We start from the raw sequence: 20,442 nt of genomic DNA, 5'->3' as shown, positions 1-20,442 counted from the left end.
TGTTGAAGAAGCTGGCCTGAGAGAATTGGAAGCGTTGGGGATCCGAATTGGGCACGGACAGCCAAGATTCAGAGCCCGGGCAGGGATCCCCTGCAGATAAAACCCATAGGTCGCTAAAACATTGCGCCGAAACCGACTAATTTTTTTTGGAGTGGACAGCTCCGATTGGGCCCCTAGCTCTGGTGAACTTCAGTACCTTTTTCACGAGAGAAATTCAAGATCAGACGTGGTGAGAGTGCCATTGACACTTTACACCTGGCTCTTGGGGCTCAAGGTGAGGATTACTTCTTTCTCCTCTGTTGTTCGGAGCATATATAACTAACCATAGCCTCTCGACAGATGTCGTGCTTCGCAAGGCGGCTCCGGCCACAGGTCTTCTTCCTCCCCAACCAACCCCCCTGCTCCGTAGCGACACAGGCAATGCCGATACGGATACTGCTCCGGGCACCCCTCCGGCCGTCGCAGCGACTATTTGCCACCGCCCGGGGCGTCAAACTAAGCGCGGAACCAGCACCGCAGACCCGGCCCCCAGCACCGAAGACCCAATCGCCGGCCGCCAAACCAGCACCGCAAACCCGGCCCCCAGCACCGAAGACTCGGACCCCAGTCGTGAAGCCCACCTCCCCCGCCCTATCCACCACCACCACTATCCCGAGCACCCGGGCCCCCCGGCACCCGATTCTCTCGTACGCCGACATGCTCTCCTCCAAGGGCCACCCGACGCTGCTGTACGAGGCGCCGTCGCACTTCTGGCTGCGGCTCTCGTGCTTTGGCGCCGGCGCCTTCTGCATCTCCTACACCGTCGTCCAGTACTGGACCGTCTACCTGCACCCGCCGGCGGGCCTGAGCTGGTGGGTGCCCCACGCCTACGGCGTCGTCTGCATGTTCATGGCCGGCATGGGCGTCTACTTCGCCGCCAGCGCCGGCGGCATCGTGCGCCGCATCCGCGCCGTGCCCGCCGTCGTCGCGCAAGCGTCGTCCTCCGCCACCGCCACAGCAGCGCGGGCGGGCAAGCCGAGGCCCGCGACGGCCGCCATTCGCGCGACCGCGACCGCTGCGACAGCCACAGCCACAGCGACGACGACACCGCCGCCGCCCCTCCTCCTCGAGGTCTCGACCAGCAGGGCAGTGCCCTTCTTCCCCGACAAGACGACGCGCGTCGCGCCGGGCGAGGTAAAGCTCTCCTTCCGCCTGGCGGCCATGCTAGCCGGGCAGAGGACGGACGCGGGGCCACCTTCCTCGCAGTCGTCGGCGGCGGAGCGGCTGCGCGCGATGCGTTCGGAGCAGGAGGCGGCGGAGCGGGCGCGCAAGTACGAGATGGACCACCTGATGACGGCGCCGTTCCGGCACGCCGGGCGGGCGGCGGCGGCGTCGTGGGCCGGGGTTAAGAGGGGGCTCAGCCGCGAGGGGTTCGCCAAGATCAGGGTCGGGCCCGTACAGTACAAGTTTGACGTCGGGGGTGGCGGGTGGGCGCTCGATGAGGGGAAGGCGCTGGATAGGATCGTTCATGTCCAGACGCCGCGGTGATGGATGGTCCCCGGGCGGGGGGGGGGGGGGGGCGGGGGGGGGGGGGGGGGGGGGGGGGGGGGGGGGGGGTGGGCCCTCGGGGTGGTGTTTCCGTTCATTTCCACCGGCCGGGGCCCCCCCCCCCGCCGCCCACCCCCCCCCCCCCCCCCCCCCCCGCCCGGCTCTTTCCCTTGAGGGTCCCGGAGGGTTTGTATAGAATTATGTTAGAACCTTGTATAATAACATAGTAACATAGCTCATTGGAGATGGAGTCGGCAGTATCAAGCATTTAGAGAGGTTTATCAGAAGTACATACATGGCTCCAATGAGAGCCAACAACCTAATTCTGCATCGGGGGCAGGTCTGTATTTTCAGTTGTATATTGGCAAACATCGGGCCCAGGACTTGAACAATATAGACAGACTATCAGAAAATTACTCCTCAATACCTGCCAGATCATGATTCTCCGCGATCAAGTCTCGCCAGGGCCTCCCGCTCACGTCAGGACCATTTCACTGTCTGAAGCCAGTCCCCCCATCACAACGGCTGCAGGGCTACACGTGGGCATTGCGTGGCTCCACGTGGGCGTCGCCGCACCGAGTATTGGTCTGGGAGAGGCTCTAAGGGATATAGGTAGAATAAAAAATCGGGAGTATCATCACGCAGGCACCCCCGGGCGCGCCTATCGGGAGTGCGACAAGCTGCCACTGTCCGACACTAGGGAAGCTCGAAGCTTGAAGTTCAAACTTCACACTAATAGGCTCGCGGCAGGTAATCGCAGCCGAGGAGAGGTGAAGCCCGAGAATCTGCACGGTGTACCCTAGATACAGCGTGGCAGCAGTGCGAAGAATAGCATTGCATTAGCTGTCGATCCCTGAACGACAGGCGAGTCCGACTCAGTTCATCACCACTACTGGCCGACGTGAAACCCTCGGCGCGGAACCAAACTAGCGGCCGGGGGGATGGTGCAATCGATTACCTCTCGAGACAATGAGTTCTTGGACTTCTCGAAAACAACAGACCCCGATCATCTGGGCAGCGCCGTCGTTGCCGGTATCCGTCTAAGAGGGACTTCCTTCCCTGCGGTAGCATTCCAGGTTTGAGGTATTCTGCAACTAAGAAAAGAGCAGTTCAGCTGCAGAGAGAGTCGGAATGCGGGGGAACAGGGGCTGATTGGACATTTGATTCACACGAGCGAGTCATATGCCACTTGACCATGACTCCCGTAGCGCGCTTACAGCAGGTTCAAGGCGGAGAAAACCAGGGCTCTGTGGACTGCGGGGGAAGGGGAATGAAGAACATTCCTTGTCGCTGGGCAGGTGGTCAGCCCGGCGCAGATCCAGGTCGTCTCGTGATATCAAGCGCCTGGAAATAATGCCTGCTGGAATGTCAATGGCGGCGAAGTACGGGCACAGTGCCCATGGCTTTTGGGAGCCACGACGTCGGGGAATCGCATTGCCAACCTAGACAGAGGCTAAAGAAGAGGGACGTGAAGCTACGGGTGTTTCACCACCACAAGCTTGGGATGATGGTGGGATTCTCCTTGTTGGTGTGCCCCCGGTTTGGCTGATTTGTATTTTTTTCTGAGGCTCGGTTGGGCCAACTACTCCTCACCCTGACCAGCCCAGCCCAGCAATAGACAATCGTTTGACAGCTGCGCAGAACCGTTTGATTATGGGACGAGAAAACATGGAAGGTCCGGCATCGGCAGGACGGAGGAGTTTGTGCCTCTGACATTTGTATGCACGGTTGCCGCGCATGATATTGGCTGCAGGACGGGATGGGCAGCCATTTTTTTTGGGTTTTTTTTTTTTTTGCTGGGAGATACCTAAGGCAGAGAACGTATTCAACTATCGTCGTAGGTATACACGGTGTGTAAGGGTTGCCGTGTTGGCCATGAACCTCTTTGGGGAACTAATAGGTTGTTGCCATCAAAAGCTCCGGAATGCATCCCCACGAGATCGAGGAGAAAGGACCCCTCGATTCCTCGAATCCTCACCTAATTAGCCGACATGCACGAAGGGATTCGCTTGTCAGGGATGGGAGCGGGGGCGGGGCCGACCTGCGAGCCCGGCCTCGATCTCCATGGAATCCAGAAATGGCCTTTTTGACTGGGGTCCGTACAGACCATGCACGGCGAAGACACAGCGTTAGCTACTGCACACAGTAGCATGTAGTAGGTGCTGCAATGCAAGCCGAGGCGAGGAATGAAACCTATTTGCTGCACACGCACACACTCTTGTCTGTGATCTATTATTTCTTCCTGTCCGTATGCAGAGAAAAGGAAGAAACGAAATGAGCGGTGAGCAGGAGGAATTGGCGTATCGCTTTTCAGGACATGTCTGACACTGGGCAAACATCTTTACGAGATTCCCTGCAGCCAGTGCAGCCACCAAGACATTGGTCTAAGTTTAAGTGTTAACATGTGGGCCTTCTCTTGCGGTTTATTTTAGTCTCCTTGCGATAGGTATTCTGGAACAGCCGCCGTTGGCGCTACTTGCCGGGATTTGTGATATCAGCCGGACGGGACGAGGCAACTTCGTCCAACTTTGAGTTGAACACCCGGGATGTGCGCATTGGACAACTTGACATTTGTGGGGTACCTATGACATAGGCAAGCTCTTTCTCGGATTACTTCCATGTGCGCCTGCATATTGAGAGAGAGAGAGCTCCATCCAGGGGTCCATCTTTTTTTTCTTTTTCGACGAGTCGGTGCAGCTGCATGGCCCCTCAGCCGTATGTGGTATGCCGGAGGACGAGCAGGACGAGCAGGATGAGCGACCAGTTTTTATCGAGTGCCGCTTGCGGTCATGGCACCCTGAGATCTGCAATTGACTGCCAGGTTAGCTCCTTCGCGCAGGACACTTCCTTGGCACCTGATGGACTATCTTGCCCTTATGATGCGGAGGAACTCGAAGGCGAGGTCTGTCTTTCACCAAATCCGTGAATAACACGCAAGTTCTGAACAAATTGGGAAACTTGGCCTTCCGGAGTGGGCTTAGAAGGTCGGGCTTGGCCCGAGAGATCTTCAGCGTTTCTGCACTAACATGGCGATCGAATATGAACATGGATGCCCTAGTGTGGCCATTGACAATCTTGCCTTAATGATGGCTGGCCGAGAAATTCCAAGGCGTCTTAACAGCAGCCTCAGGTTGAACTCCCGAACAGAATAAGTGTGCCATTACGCCATCGCAAATCGCAAACTGCCTGCCCGATCAGTGCAGATTTTGGAGGAGGTTATCCTGGCGATGAGGCTGAGCGAGCTATCTCGTACTATCCCGACGGAGTTTGACAGGACTGATGATGGTTGATGACGAAGGTTAGTAAGCCTTTTGAAGGGAATTGACTAGCCAGCAAGGTTCGAGGCCGGGATAACAGTGATTGGAGAATCCAGATATCCGATATCTCGAGCGAGACATCAGAAAGCACGACCGTACCTTGTTGAGTACCTAGGTAGGTGGTCGTAGGCTGGAGGCGGTGAGGCCACCTTCCACCAAAAGATTAAGTGATCAAGCCACGGCATGTCGATATGTTTTTGAGAGTATATCCGTGCCGTGTCGCCTGTGTCACCACATGGAATTGCAAACACCTGTAGGCATCCGAAGCTCTGACATGAACGAGCGAGTCTTCGAGGACATCAAGTGCCGCTCAGCAGATTCAGCAGAATGCAGGCGTCCGGCGTTTGGCAAGTCTCCAGAAATAAAGGACTTGGGCAAAATGCGCATCATATCGTGCCAATCCCTTCCTGTCCCGCTTGACTCGTGTTATACCCATAACCAGTCGACGGGCTGGTGATGGGACGATTCGGGGACACGGTCGGCCGATCCGGTCGCGGGAGTTAGATCCTCTCTCGTAGCTGCCGCATCGGCAGGTTGGAGACTGGTCGCCAAGCGCTGCCCTTTTTTGGGGTGAATATTCCGAACACTCCTCCGCCAAGGGCAAGCAAGGACAGTGTAGTAGGTTTGGTACGGGGGGGTCCAGTACGTACATTGCAGTGGTGCATCGAACTGCATGCAACGCTAGAGGCTAAGCTCGAAGCAGCTGCAGGCGATGCCACTCCCAATCACTGGGCGTTGCGGTTTCTGGGGCGTGGGCTTATGACATAATTGTGTTGCCCCTCCGTCATGGATGTGGGGGAACGACACTGAATTCACTTGGCAATCAGAGCATGAATTGATGTGAGGCCTACCCGGGTCCGGCATTCTGCTCTCTAGAAACTGCAATAGCTCCTTGTTGGCTCCTGCGGCGGCTGCTAAATGCTCACATCTCCATACGGTAAATAAATAATCGACTGCGGCTTCGGGATCAAGGAGGATTGGCATAATAAGGAGGGGCGGGCCAGCGGGAAGACCAGGGAGAGGGTTAGAATACGCAGTAGTGACGAGGAGGCGATCTGGGTGATCATCGGTCGACAGACATTACAGTACGTTGTGGTGTGCGCTATGTGCAAGTTACGCCTCTGATAGAGGTTGAGGTTAGCTAGGTAGCTATCGTGCAGGTCGATTGCCATGTTTCGTCCCCTAGCGTGGTTTCGAAACGGCCTTTTTTGACGGCTCTGTCGCCTGTGCTATTTTTCTTTCAGTTCCCCCCGCGCTAAGATTGACGAATTGGCGCACGGACGCCGAGGACGGGCCTTAGCCACTTTTGCATGTGGGACCCTGTGAGATAGTGGGGTCAAGATACCTAGAGAGCCCGGTTTTGCAGTTGCAAGTTTCGAGAGTGAATCATGACCGACTTCAAGTTGCCCGGCTGTCAATAGGAGCGCCTGTACGCATGCACATACGCTGGCCTTTGGATGGGACCGGCGGATAATTCTACGATTCCGGAGGTTCTTCGGTAATGACGGCGGGCTCTTTGCCTAGTGGGGCTGTGCCCGGCTTTCGCTGCAGAACGCTAGTAGTCCGTAATGCTCCGCCAGCTTGCCAGATGGTGGCCGTCAGTTGTCTCGGGTGCTGCTCAATCTGATTGACGATCAGCGATAGCAAGTCACACTTTAAGGAAAAAGCGCTCTCCACCTCAGCAAGCCTCCCGCTTGCAATGGAAAAGGTTCAAGGAGCAAGCTCTATTCTAGAATAAGTCGCAGCTGGGAGCACGAATCGGGTTGGTGCGGTTATCTTTGTAGTTGATCTTGTTGAACGTGCATTTTGATACGCTACCGAGCTGACCGCGTTACCCATACAGGCTATGCGACACCTGTAATTTGGCAGAATAGCCACTAGCAGCAACGCCACATCCCTGGTATAATATCGTGGGGCTTGGAGGAGCAAAGTAAACAAACACAACTGATAACAGCACTGACAGGAATTGAAATGGCCTTAGATAATAACGGCTCATCAACAGCCTTCAACATAAGTAGGTACGTACGGTTGAAACATGATAATACTTGGGGTTCCATCGTAGCAATGGGTAGGTATGTCCAATTCTACTCTCCCCTTTTTCAGCTTCCGTTCACGACTGGGGAACGGCGATGTTCAGATAACTCGCGCCGCACAGTGGGCGCACAGTGAGTAAGGATGGTGCTTGATTCGAGCAGCACTCTTGCCGTTCCCGTCCACCTCAGGTGCGCCTCGTTGATGGGGATGTAAGACAACTCCAGTTGGATTGGCCAGCATCCGACCACTGGGGTAATCCAATTCTCTCTCAGGGAATAACACTCACCGCTGCGAGAATAGGAACTCGGGAGCTGAAGTTGGAAGATACCAGGCTTTGACGGAGTGGTCGAGGACTGGGAGATTTACGTTGTAACCAGCTACTTAGCATCTACTTGAGGACAGCGATGAGAGCAAGGCATGATAAACAGGATCTGCAATGTCGTGTCGGGAATTGTATTGTACATACAGTACAGTCCCAGCGCCTGCTCCGGCCTCGCCCACGCAACTCCCACGGGCAGCCATTCGCCACTTGAGCTTCTAAGACATGCAGGCGTGCAACTGCAGGCATGCCAAGCACCCATGCACTTATCGTTCGCAGGCAATTATTGGCCTGATGACAGTCCTCCTGAAGCCGGCAGCAACCAGGCTGGTTGACTCTGCCGGTGCACACCTTCACGGACATATCTCATCCATCCACCACTCTGCCTGCGACGAAGATTCTAGAGTATCCCCGCTTTGCATTGCAAAGTAAATGCAGGCTTTTGGGGTTCGGGAATCTAGAGGCTATAACGGTGCGGTGCCGAGTCCACACCATTGACTGACTCGCAATGCTGGTGGGAGGTAATAAGAGGATGCTGACTGGGACTCGGGAGTCACGATGGCCCATAACTCGAATCTTGGCCCATTTTTTGAGCACCGTCGCCCTGCTTTTTTTCCCGCCAGCTTTGCCGCACGATCCATGATCATTGATCATCCCACACCCCTGGCTGAGACCCTTCACAGTGCGAGACTCCCTCCCGCATTTGCCTGCCCTGTGCTTCGTTTTAGCGTCCATCCAAAGGCGAGATTGGAGATTGGCATTCGGCCTATGTACCCAATAGCGGGCCCATAATTCATCGGCGGACGCTGATAACGGGGCCATGCGATATGACTAGCGCCGCCAATCTGGACCCCATGGCATGAAGGAGCAACGACGACCCACGCCGCTGCACGCACGCACCACATCCCCAAGAGTAAAAGCGCCCACCCTACCTTCCATCCTTGTCCTGTTGCTGTTATTTTAAACTAGCACGCTCCCGCACCCTGATCTTCAAAAAAGAGACCCTTTTTCCTCTCCTTCCCTCCCGTGGTGCCGTCACTGCTGAGAGACGTGAGAGTGTCAGCAACGAAGAAGACGGGAAGCTTCGTTCGGGCAGTCACTCTCATTTTCCGACCTCCCCTGTTGCCTTGTCCCCTCTCTCTCCTTGGTTCAGGGTTCAAGTGCTTTTTCTAGCACGCCGCCCGCTCCGTGGGCCTTTTTGGATTCCGGGGCCTTCATCCATTCTCGGACCTGCAATTGTTTGACAATCGGTAAGTCGAATCCTCCTTCGGGGTTTTTTTTGCCGCCGCAGATGCTACCGTCTTGGTCGACCCGGGTCTCCGTTTCCGGTTTCGTTACTATTATTGTTGTTGCTGTTGCACTTGCTGCTGTTTATGTTTTCCACGGCCGTCGGCTGTTTCTCCAAGCGCCCTTCTAGTTGGATTCGTGCCCGGCCTCAATTCACCGACCCCCGGCGCAGCATTCCCCAGCGCCCACCTTGTTCGCCAGATTTGCGTTGGCCTGTTATCCACCCGCCTGAGTGCCTACATTTCTGCGTGTGATGTTGCCCATTCCCCGGCTACACCGTCCGCGCCCCTCCCCCGGCTACACCGTCCGCGCCACTCCCCCGGCTTCGCCTGTCTTTGCTGCTTCTGCAGAGAGCCATTCCCAGCCGTTGCACTGCTCTGTGACATCGTTGTTTTGAAACTGGCTGCCGACCTTGAAACTTCGAGGCCATGGGAAAGAAAGCCTGAGCCATCGGCCCCTCGAGTCGACCCGACATCCCCATGAGCCTCAAAACTGCCTCTAAAGCGACTCGAGGCCGCTTGTCCCCGATCCGACACTATCCATACGAAGCGAAGGTCAATCACCTGCCAACCCTCGCACCGTCTCGATTCATACCCTAGATCTAACATATAAAGTCGGCTTGCCTGCTCTATTGTTCTCGAATATTCACCCCCGATTCTATTGTCTTCATTGTACTCTCGCAGCCTGTTTTAATCGCCTTCCTCCGACATTTCACTCGGAGAAGTTAGTGCTGACTGCGATCGCTAACGAATGTTCCTGTGCAGGCTTCTGTCAACATTTGCCACCACAGATTCGTCATCTTGGTCGAAGAGGTGAGGCTCAGACATCAGGCTGCAGATTAAACTCGGGAACCTGGCCGAGCCCTTCCCTTCTTCCCCTTGAACTCGCCTCCTTGGCTTGAGTTTCCCCCACCCGTTCCTCTCGATCCCGAATACCCATGCATTCCCGACAGTAAACATGGACTCGGAAGACGGGGAGTTGTTCATAAAGGTACGATACAGGCGATTGCCCGGCCTGCGCCCCCCGTGGCCCCACGCTGACAGCGAGTGTTTTCTAGCAACTGGCGAGCTTTGTGCGGACGCACGAAAAGGCTCTCGCCAACGCGTTGCAATTCAAGAGGCAGAACGCGGTTAGGCATGGAGCATCCCAAAGCGTCTCGTCGGTCTCGGTGCCCCTGTCGACGTCGTCACCCACCCTTCCTGAGCGACCGTCCACCTCGTCCTCTTCGTCCAGCACGCTGGCAGCAGCCCTCTCCCTGGGTTCCCTCAGCTTTACATCTCACAGCGTGAAGTCGGCAAAGTTGGCCTTGACTCCTCACCATCTCTTCTACCTCCTCTCCCGGTTTGAGGAACTAGGTATTCCTGTCGGGCCGATGAAAGTTCGCCTCGAGAACCTCCACGATAGCACGACCTCGGCGAATTATGTCTCCTTCCTCAGCCAGTCGCAACGATCAAAGAGCCGCGGTTCCGACGTTGGCTCCATACGCTCCGTCTCCAGTATTCGAAGTGTCATGTCCGGAATGTCAGCCTTGTGGGCTAGCTTTGGGCTCGGCTCGAGCATCTCGGCAGCCCGTACGGAGCGACAGAAGGCTGCGCTCCAGGCTGACCTAAAATACCTTTACTCTGCCTTCACCAAGATCCCATGTCTCAGGCTCTCCCCAGACTGGCGTGCCAGGCTGATCCGCGGATACGAGGAGTTTCCCTTCGATTCCGCCGTCCCCCTCCATGTCTTCAAGAACGTCCAAGCGCTCGAAGTGAGCGATATTGACTTTCGTCAGTTCTTCGGGTGGGACCGGATGGCAGACCAGCTCCGGTCGCTGACCCTGAGGCGTGCGAGCATAGACGATCCTGCCGACATCCTGATTGATATTGTCCTGGACGATATGGACAAAAGACGAAGGCGAACTTCCAAGTCGCAGACGTCGCCGACGACACAATGGGCAAGCTCGTCGAGTCCTAAGAGGAGCCCGACTATTGGCCATGCTGAATTGCAGAAGTCAACCTCAGCCCCCGGATCTCCAAGCGCCCACAATTCCGCCAATGACTTGGCAGTCGGTTCGCTCAGTAGCGAGGCGGCCGGTGGCTCTGATGGACTTGCGAGAACTAACAGCGACGATCCCGCTTCGCCGACGAAGGAGACGCGGCCCAGGAGCCACTCACCACGCCGCCCGTCAAGTTCCAGGAATAGCACTAATGTCCGTGGTTCCATCAAGGTTAAACGCTCCGGATCGGGGAGTTCGCATTCTAGCCTGTCCGACTCATGGCATAACCTCCGAGGTAGTTCCTCAAACCTCATTGCCATGGGGATCCTCCCAGCCTCTAAATGGCGGTTCCTGAAACATCTCAGCCTCACGGACAACTCGCTCACGTCCATTCCCGCAAACAGCTTGGCTCCTCTCGCCAACACACTCCATTCCTTGGACCTCTCGAGTAATCTCTTCACTGAGATACCTGACAGCTTGGCTACCCTTACCGCTCTGCGGGCTCTCAACCTTTCTCATTGCATGATCGATTCCCTCCACTCCCTGACGCGCAATCCCCTGCCCGCCATCACGGCCCTCAACTTGCGAGCCAACCGGCTGCAGTCGATCCCGGGCATCGAGAGGTTATACCCTTTGGAGAGGTTGGATTTAAGAGATAACCGTCTCACGGATCCCATGGAGCTGGCCCGCCTTACCGGAATTCCGGAGATACGGGAGATATGGGTTGAAGGGAACCCCTTCACTCGGACCCATCGTGACTACCGCATCACCATCTTCAACCTGTTCCGCAAAACCCCAGGCTATACTGAGGACATCACAATCGATGCCTCCGGCCCAACCTATTCAGAGAAGAGGTACCTCGTGGAACGAGCTGCGGAACCCGCTGCCGTTCCTGTGGTCAAACCTCTTGTTCCCGAGGTGCCCGCGGTGGATGTGAGCAAGCCCGCTATCATCTACGACGCGCCGAAAGAGCCGGCAGTCCTCCGGAAGGAGAGACCTATGCCCAAGACGGCCTCCAGCGAGGTCAATACAAGCTCCACACGACGTCGACGGGCGCCGAAACGCAGGATCGTCGATCTTGCGACGAGCGACACGCCCGTTCCACATGCTCGCCCAGTAGATCGCCTGGTAGCTGGACCTCCACCGTCGATTGACAGCCAGGAGGACAATTATCGCATTTCAGCTCAGCCGGAGGTTGACACCGCGACTTCCTTGGCTGAAGAACCCTTGCCGGATAAGCAGGACTCACCCAAGGTCTCGCGGGTTAGCACCGGTGCCGCACCTCAGTTATCTCCGGCGTATTCGCCTCAAGAGACACAGACTGGGTGGAAAGACACGCAGAATTGGGACGTCGGAGGTGAGCTCTACCGCCGCAAGATCGAGGCGCTCCGTGACACGGTCGGACCTAGCTACCTCAGCGTCCTTAGCGAAGAAGGATGGGAGCAACCTCGCCCTCCAAACTATCACGAGTCGGACTTTAGCACCACGTCACCTCTGCACTCGAACTCGACTACCCCCCGTGCTGCTAGCGTTCAGGCCATCCACAGCGGCCGCACGCTCGGCTAAACCACCAAGAGATACCCCGCAACATAGAGCTATAGACTTCTACCTGTTGGCGAAGTTTGTTCTACCGTTTTTTGAATACCCCAGTTTTTCATGCCCCCTGGTGTGTTACTCTTCGTTCCTCTCAGCATTTCCACGTTTCCACGGAGCATAGCGTATTGGCGTTATATATATATTCTCATAGCTTATATATATGTGAGGTTCCGGGGTGTGGCTCGTATGATCCGTTTCCCTTCACTTGCCTTGTCTTTTTCTCTCATTCTTTTTTTATTTTTGGACCCGCCTGCAGACTTGTATGTTTGTTGCTCTCGGTCCGGTCGGAAGAGTTGTTAGCTTTCTACCTGGGTGGGATGCCGGCGGATGTGATGATCCAAAAGTCTCTTTTCAAGGGGTATGGATGTGCGCTATTTGATTCTGTATAAACATGGACCGCGAGACCCAGATGAAAGGAGGGGGAACGGCAAGATGGACTGATTGCCCGGCTTGGTATTTTCATATTCCACTGGTATGGACGGTTTGGATGGGCGTTTCGGTGTATCGGCATGGGGCGGATCTGTTGTTTCTGGTTTTTGTCGGCATTTTGGCATGAAAATGCATAGTATCTTTGCATCGCACCGAGGCTCTGCAGAGTAGAGCCCTCGGTGCCTGGATGGGTCTGGTTGCTGGAGGCCTTGAATACATGATACCGGGCGCGCTTTGCCTTGAATTTCCACCCCTCTCACCTATTGGGTCTTTTTTGTTCCATGGATGTGTGTGACTGATGCCTTCGTCGTATTATTGCGTAATGTATTCTGGTCTTGTCTGTGTCTGTCTCATCCTAGAAGGCTTTCCGCAAATGTGTCTCGGACATGAAACTCCCTACTCGTGCCTCGCGAGTCTACGGTAACGATACGCTTTGGCTGGGCGCTGTCGGGAGAGGTAAGGGTGGCTAGGCCATGACAAGGCCCATCAACACTACTGGTTTGGAAAGCACGAATGCCTACAGTGACAAAGTCCCCCGTCTCGAAACCCTAGCTCCAGTTCGTTGGGCGGCAATCCCGGAGCCAGTTGGCAGTTCTTCGGTAGTCTCGGCGATAGAGATCGGGAAGCACCGCTCATGGTATGCTTCATCTTCAGCATCCAGACACAGCACAGTGGTGGCTTCCCTGTCAAGAGAAAGGCGGGAGAGGCGATACGGCCGAAGGGCCAGGCCCGGTACGTTATATGGAACTCCGATGGTAGATTCGAGGGGGTGGTGGTTAGGTACACAATACGGGTTCGTTGGAGACGAGTCGGGAACGCTTAGTTTGGCACAATAGCGTTTGCCTTTTCAAGTGGAGGAGGTCAAGGTTCATGTACGGTACGGTGGAAAAATAAAACTTTCGCCATTGCAACTTAAACCTAGGTACTTACCGAGTCATTTGACTACGTAATATTTGGTTCTATACGAGCTGCTTGCAAAGGTCCCGAGGTCATCGTGGGAATCTCTGTAAACTAGTGCAGGTGGGCGTCGGTGATTAACAGTGGGTGTTATCAAAAAAGGGGTAGAACAATATATCCTTTGGTTAATTAGACCTCCGGTCCTATATAGCTAGGTCGGTACCTACCTAGTCGCTCGAGGTTCAGGACCGAAGCCGTGTAGAGAAATGAGGCATCTTGATGCGGCCACAATCGCTCTCTGGAGGAGGAGTTATTCTACGTAGTAGGCAGGTATATATTGATTGCGCCTTGCCAACGAAAGCAGATTTCTCATGGGCAATTGAGGATACGATCCAGCCGGGGCCAATGGGGCAATGGGGAGAGACTAGGGGCGGCGGTGGGAATCGGGGATAAAGGTGCCATGTGGCAGACCAGGAAGAGCAGCCGGCAATTCTATCGACCACTAACTAGGTCCGGACCAATGTGACGTTGACAGTCATCCGGGGGCAGCCGGGATAGTCTCCAACCTTTACGTATTAAGCTTATTATTAGTCCCTTGGTGGCTTCCCATAGGGGTCCATTGTCGGGGTCCTCCCGGTGGCTGTGCGATCGGTATCTGATTGGCCTGACGACTGATAGTTTCCTCGGTGGCATGAAGTAATAGCGTGGTGAGACAGACTTGCAAAACATTGCACTTGAAAGTGTGACTAGCTGCTATTGTAGGTTTGCTTGATCTGAAGCATGTGTCAAGGATTATCTAGGTTGGGACAGACAGATGTATGGGCATTATTGTGCGTTCGGCGATGCATTCATGTAATAATTGAGCATCGAGGTCTACTTCCTTAAGTTAGGTAGGAATAGGCATCCGTATTCACTGGCTCTATCTCCATACTTGGCCGGACTTCAATTACCTGTCCTTAATTAGGTACTCACTTGGTCAATTGCCTATTCCTGCCTCACTGCAAAAACAAAGAGCAGCCCTAAACAAATCCAAGGCTCACCTAAATTGCCTCTGCTTGTGGACTGCCACTGTCTTTCGTTGTAGCAGTTTCCGGGTCTCCAATTTCGTCATTGGTCGCCATTCAAAAGCCAAGGAGACTTAACGGCTGCTACCTAGAAATAGGATTGAGGCGACATTAATCAGCCGGCTTTGCACCTGGCTTTGCACTAGCGTGATAAGCCCCACATTACCGCTAGTCCAAATCAGGTTAGCACAGCTGGGGAAAGTCAACCTCCCTCAACCGCGTGTCTGTTTTCCACCCCCATCGCCAGATCTCACGTCGTCCTTCCCTCCGGCAGTTTACGTCTCCGACTTCCAACTATCAACCCAGCTGGCCACTACATTCTGTTTCTCCAATATTTGACCAAAAAAATCATCATATTCAATGCCCTCCCTGCTCCCTGAGCCGCACCGTGAGACCCCTCGCCTCCCTGCGTTGACGCGGTGATAACTCTATCCACGGTCGCCCCTCCTTCAAGATTTCGACAAGTACCGTCATATCAGCGACGCGTGATGGATAAAGCCCCATCTACGCCACGGCGACCAACCAGAGGCCGCCCTCGTGCCCACCTTCGCGACGCAACATCACTTCGCGCCCCTAGACAGACAGCAGCCTCTTTGGCAGGAGCCTCCGAACCCCCTCCTAAGCGAAGAAGATATATCGCAGGCGGCTCTGGTGGGGGCGGCAGATATGCTGCCCCAAATGGAGGAGTGGAGACGCCAGCTAGTACGGCCGGACCAGCCACGGCGCCCCGGACGCGGGCAGCAGCTCCAAGCTTGACTACCCCATCCAACCCCCAGAGAGAGCGAAGCGCGAGGATCCGCACAGCTGTGAACCGGGACCCATCCGACGATGTCCCGCACACCTCCGCCGCAGCTGTCGCCGCAGCAGTGGTACAGAGCGAGGGCTACAAGCCCCGAGAAGAGCGAGGCTGGGAGGAGTTCCACCCGAACCTCGACATCGAGGGAACTTTCATGGTGTTCCACGCCGACGACGTTGACGGAACCGCAAAGACGACCCCGCCTACCCCTACCGTTCAAAATTCGGATACACCCAACAACGGTGCGAGCACTCCGTCTAAGGAGGGAGCCACAGTTGTGCCGGATGCTTCAGAGACCCCAATTGCAAAACAAAAGCCGGCCCTCGAAACCCCTTTTATCTTGACGCCTAGAAGGCGGGTTGGAAGACCTCCAAGGGACCCGGTGGCCTTCTATGGCTCCCAAATATCTTCTCTAGGGCTGACGCCAAAAACACCGAAGGTCCTCCCAATCCACAATCAGACTCCTAAGGAGAGGCTTGATTTAAAGCTACCGTCTTATCGAAAGACGGATCGGATCCTCTTGTTTGAGAGCAAGACTTTTGGCCAGGCGAGATACGTGGACAAGTCGATGATGAACGTGGGCTATCAAGAGAGTGACAACTTCATCAGACCTGAACGCAATCTCCTCAAGGCCACTGATGTGAACGTGGACGAGGATTTGGACCCGGGCGCGCTGTCGAAGGCTGACGGAAATCCAACCCAGTCGTCCGCTGGTGGAGTTGGACGTGTCGAGTATGACATGGACGAGCAAGATGATATGTGGTTGGAGAAGTTGAATGCACAACGCAGGGCGGGGGACCTTGCTCCTATAACACGCGAGATATTCGAGATCACGATCACCAAGATTGAGAAGGAGTGGCACGCCTTGGAGAAGAGGATACCGAAACCGAACCCGAAACCGCCCCAGACGCATCGACCCCGGTCAAGCTCTGCTGCAGCCGTTAACGGCGAGCCGCAGGCAGGTGAGGAACAGGATAGCAAATGCGCCATCTGCGATGACGGCGACTGTGAGAACACAAACGCGATAGTCTTCTGCGACGGCTGCGACCTTGCGGTTCATCAGGAGTGCTATGGCGTGCCCTTCATCCCGGAAGGACAGTGGTTGTGTCGCAAGTGCCAGCTTATTGGGCGTGGCGTGCCGGTGAGTGTGGCTCATTGCCAGCCTTCTGTTTCATCTTCCCCCGAGTTGGTCCGGGCCACTGACGTTATTGTTATTTCACAGACATGCATATTCTGTCCGAATACGGATGGGGCGTTCAAGCAGACAAATTCTTCGAAATGGGCTCATCTGCTGTGTGCCATGTGGATTCCCGAGGTGTCGCTCGGGAACCACACCTTCATGGAGCCGGTGATGGAAGTGGAGAAGGTTCCCAAGAATCGGTGGAAGTTGACGTGCTACATATGCGACCAGCGCATGGGTGCCTGCATACAGTGCAGCAACAAGAACTGTTACCAGGCGTTCCATGTCACCTGCGCAAGGCGAGGCCGTCTCTATCTTAAGATGAAGAACAGTCAAGGAGCACTTGCCGTCCTCGATGGCTCCACGCTTCTCAAGGCCTTCTGCGACAAGCATTGTCCTCAAGATTATGCCAAGGAGAACTCGGTGGCGCTGGCGACAAAGCAGGCAAAACGCTTCTACAAGCGCACCATGAAGGGACGGATTTGGGTGGACAACCAGGCCTCGGCCGCCCAGCTCGCCGCGGCCCACCGTCATGCCATCACCGAGCACCCTCCTGACGAATCGCAGATGACGGGTGTCAAGGTGTCTGCTGTCCTGGCAGACAAGAAAAAGGGACAGCCCGGCAAGCCTGTCTGGAAGCTGCCATCGGGAGCCCCGGTCATACCCCAAGCCGTCTACGACATTGTCGAGGGCTCGCTCCAACGGTTCCTCATTGCCAAACGCAAGGATTTTGTCGGCGAGGCATGCCGATACTGGACCCTGAAGCGCGAGGCCCGCCGCGGCGCAGCGCTCCTCAAGAGGCTTCAACTACAAATGGACACATTCTCTTCCATGGAGCTCACAAGGCGCAACTTTGCGGCAATGGGTCCCTCTGGGAAAGCCCGGCTTACGAGGAGGATCGAGTTCGCCAGGGGTCTGGTCGAGGACATGGAGCGGCTCAAGTCGCTGTCCGAACATATCGTCCAGCGCGAAGCCAGCAAGCTCGAAGCTGCCGACATGGAGCTAGACTTTGTGGACTCGTGCTACTTCCCGGTTTACAAGATGCTCATCCCGGTCATTGAAAAGGCCTTCACGTAAGTGGTATTATCCTGCTCGCCTCTAGGTGGTTGCTAACAGAGGTATGCAGGCTTGACAAGGACGTCTTTAAGGAAGGCCTCTCTAGATTGCAATCCAAGCTCGAATGCCGCTACTATACCACCACTCTAGCATTTGCCCACGATCTCTGCGAGGTCATCCACGTGGGCATCAACGCGCCGGTGAAGCCTGCGGCGGATGAGGCTGGAAGCCAACCCAACGATGTAGCTGCAACCCCTAGACAGAATGCCAACCTGGTGACGAGGGATCGGAAGCGACTGGGCAAGCGAATCCTGAAATTCGTCCAGCCGCAGCTAGAGGCAGCATTGAAGGCCGAGGCCGACATCAGCAACAAGCCTCTGGGCACGCTGGTGAAAGAGTTGGAGGGCATGCTTGAAGCCAGTCTCGAGACGAGCCAGCGCACAATCACCGTTGCCAACGAGGACGGCCACGACGTCACCATGGCCGACGCCTCCGAGGAGGGTCAGATCGTCGTCGCCGATCAGGACGATGCTGGCGCTAGGACGGCGGGGGACCCCGGTGCTGAAGGCGTGGCCGTTTCTGGGGTCACCCCCGACGCCAATGCCGAGCTGGGTGATAAGATGGATGTCGATGGCGCCCCCGGCCAGGCCGAGGGCAGCGTCGACGTCGCCATGTCGGAGGCGGAGGAAGCCGGGAACAGCGAGGTGCCCGCCTCGACGAGCGTTTCCGTTGCCGGGGACAAGCCAACAGACAAGAGGGCGGGCCGGACGAAGAACAACAGCTCGTCCCCCTCGCTCAACGGCTACGCGTCGACGGCGGCGGCTGTGGCGGCGCAGCAGCAGCAACAGCCGCACCAGGCGGCCGGCCCGCTGACGCCGCCGCAGTCAAACGGCAGCCTCGGGCACGGGGTCGCCGACGCGCTGAGCGACGGCGGTCTCCCGTGGTACCTCAAGGGGTTCGACCTGGTGGGCACCACGGCCACTGACGAGCAGTGGGCCGGCAGGGAGGCGGTCCGGAACCTGAGCGAGGAGCTCACCGACCTCGACGACGAGGCGCTGCGGGACCTGGAGTTTGACGTGGACGAGGATAATAATAATAATACCATCACCGCCTCGCCTGTCAACCCCGGCGCCAAGACAGAGGACGCACCGGCACCGCCGACACCGTCGCCGTCAAAGAAGAGAGCGGCCCCGGCCAAGCTCAGGAAGAGCTTGAGGTCTTCCACTAGGAGGAGATAGGTACTCTTAGTTTTGTGATTGGGTTGTACGGACGTATGGGATCGGGGTTTGATTTTCCCTTTGCTGGCCTTTTTTCCTTCCTTCTTCTTCTCTCCTCCCTTTCCTTCCACTTTTTTCTTCCTTCTTTTCATTTCTTTTTCCTTTCGGCTTGGGAAAGTGGGGACAACAGATGGGGTGTTCTGCGTGCGTTTTTCTCTACTATGCTTTACACACCCGTTATCGCACACTGGCGGGCGTTTTCGAGAATGGGCGTTCAGATACGATACGATACACCTCTTTATGTGTGAGATATACATAGAGATGTCGGGGGAGATGTCCTGGGTCTCGCCTCTTCTTTTGCTCTCGTCACTTTATTATCCAACCCCCACCCTTAATCAACCTTCCTTTTATCTTCCAGCCTCTTTCCCCCTATCTTACGCCGGCGATTCTTAGGGCTTCATCTCCATGGGGAGCGCTGGCACGGAAAGATGGGATGGAAAGAAGGGAAGGGAAGGGAAGGGAAGTCGATGGGGGATAGGATTGTATCGGAAGGGATGAGAGGATGGATGGACGGATGGACGGATGGGACGGATGGACCTACAGTGTCGGATGCGAATCCGGGGAACTGCTTGCTATTTGGGGAGTGGGATTCGCTATACCAGATATTCGTGTACACTGATAAATCGAACATTCTATTTTTGGCATGCCGACTAGACCACGCAACTTGTTTCGCCTGGTGTGAGGTTTTGCCCAGAACAAGAAAAGCCATCCGCGACTTTAAATATCGTATCGGCAAAGTATTATGTCGAGCATTTGCCACACGCTCCCCCCCTTCCCGCTCGAATGGGTCCTCTAGCCCCGGCAAGGTATCCTGTCCAACATTTGCCACACGCTCCCCCCTTCCCGGTCGAAAGGGTTCCCTAGCTCCGGCAAGGTAAAAATAGAAGATAGCTAACTATCCGCGATTCATGCCATGCAGGTTCCACGATGAAATCACCGGCAGTTTGCAGGCGGCTGGCTACTATATACTAGGTATGTATTTGCTTGGAGGGCAGATCTAAGGGGGGAAACGAGGGCCCTTTTCTGCCATACCGCCAAGTTGCCAAGCCTCTCTCGCCGAGGAGTAGGTTAGATGCCATCACGAGAGCCGATCTCGTAGATTGACGCGCTCACGCCACCCAATTCCCGGCTTCGGGCATTGGTTATAGAGGGGCATTTGGGACAAGCTTCAAGTGCCCCCTCGATAGCATCGGGGTCGAACGTCACAAGCAGATAGATGTTGATGTCATTGATAAACACCCGTCTCAGGTGAACGGTCACTGGGTGCGTGGACTCGGGGGATGGTTCTGGAGTTTCGGCTTGACACCACTCTCGGGATTCCACGCGGGGATCTAGCATCTAGCCGTGTGTGCGCGCCTGCGGCTCCGCCGTGACGGCGCCACCTGGTGGGAGATCTGCCGATCATGTGATGTAACATTTTTTTAATCTTTAATTTTTTGCCTTGGCGATATTTATCGACGGCCATTATCGACCGGCGGTGGATACGGATGACAGCATACCTACGGAGGAGGGGTCGTCGTCGCTTAGGTAGGCCCAGAAGCCCACGGGGAGGGGCAGCGGGGCCAAGTTGGGTGTGGATTTGGAGCCAGACCCGGAGTCGCTCACGTCAAACGTCAAAGGGGGGTAGAGAGGCGCCGGATGGGGACCCGCGGGCCAATCAAGCACAATCTACGGTGACGGAG

General features: G+C 55.8%; 4 protein-coding genes across 4 annotated transcripts; all 4 read left to right on the top strand.

The window, feature by feature from the left end:
- Nucleotides 1–147: 147 nt before the first annotated feature.
- QBC33DRAFT_607256 (uncharacterized protein) lies at nt 148–1,527 on the top strand (the record flags this gene model as incomplete). The annotated part of the gene is made up of 1 exon (XM_060432335.1): nt 148–1,527. The coding sequence occupies exon 1, from the start codon at nt 340–342 to the stop codon at nt 1,525–1,527; it is 1,188 nt and encodes a 395-aa protein (XP_060284816.1). The 5' UTR covers nt 148–339.
- A 7,723-nt stretch (nt 1,528–9,250) lies between these two features.
- QBC33DRAFT_384270 (uncharacterized protein) lies at nt 9,251–12,198 on the top strand. The gene is made up of 2 exons (XM_060424088.1): nt 9,251–9,474; nt 9,542–12,198. The coding sequence occupies exons 1-2, from the start codon at nt 9,442–9,444 to the stop codon at nt 12,029–12,031; spliced, it is 2,523 nt and encodes an 840-aa protein (XP_060284815.1). The 5' UTR covers nt 9,251–9,441; the 3' UTR covers nt 12,032–12,198.
- A 2,305-nt stretch (nt 12,199–14,503) lies between these two features.
- QBC33DRAFT_384120 (uncharacterized protein) lies at nt 14,504–18,955 on the top strand. Its single transcript, XM_060424087.1, has 3 exons — nt 14,504–16,388; nt 16,470–17,500; nt 17,554–18,955. Exons 1-3 carry the CDS (start codon nt 14,940–14,942, stop codon nt 18,719–18,721), a joined length of 3,648 nt encoding a protein of 1,215 aa, XP_060284814.1. The 5' UTR covers nt 14,504–14,939; the 3' UTR covers nt 18,722–18,955.
- On the top strand, nt 18,452–19,440 carry QBC33DRAFT_535522 (uncharacterized protein). The gene has a single exon (XM_060427632.1). It carries the CDS (start codon nt 18,757–18,759, stop codon nt 19,006–19,008), a length of 252 nt encoding a protein of 83 aa, XP_060284813.1. The 5' UTR covers nt 18,452–18,756; the 3' UTR covers nt 19,009–19,440.
- Nucleotides 19,441–20,442: the final 1,002 nt, after the last annotated feature.

Source organism: Phialemonium atrogriseum (assembly GCF_030411735.1).
Source record: "Phialemonium atrogriseum strain 8032-3 unplaced genomic scaffold QBC33scaffold_9, whole genome shotgun sequence".
In the NCBI taxonomy this organism is placed as follows: Eukaryota; Fungi; Ascomycota; class Sordariomycetes; order Cephalothecales; family Cephalothecaceae; genus Phialemonium; species Phialemonium atrogriseum.
The sequence above is the reverse complement of the archived record's forward strand: the minus strand, read 5'-3'. Positions and strand labels throughout refer to the sequence as shown.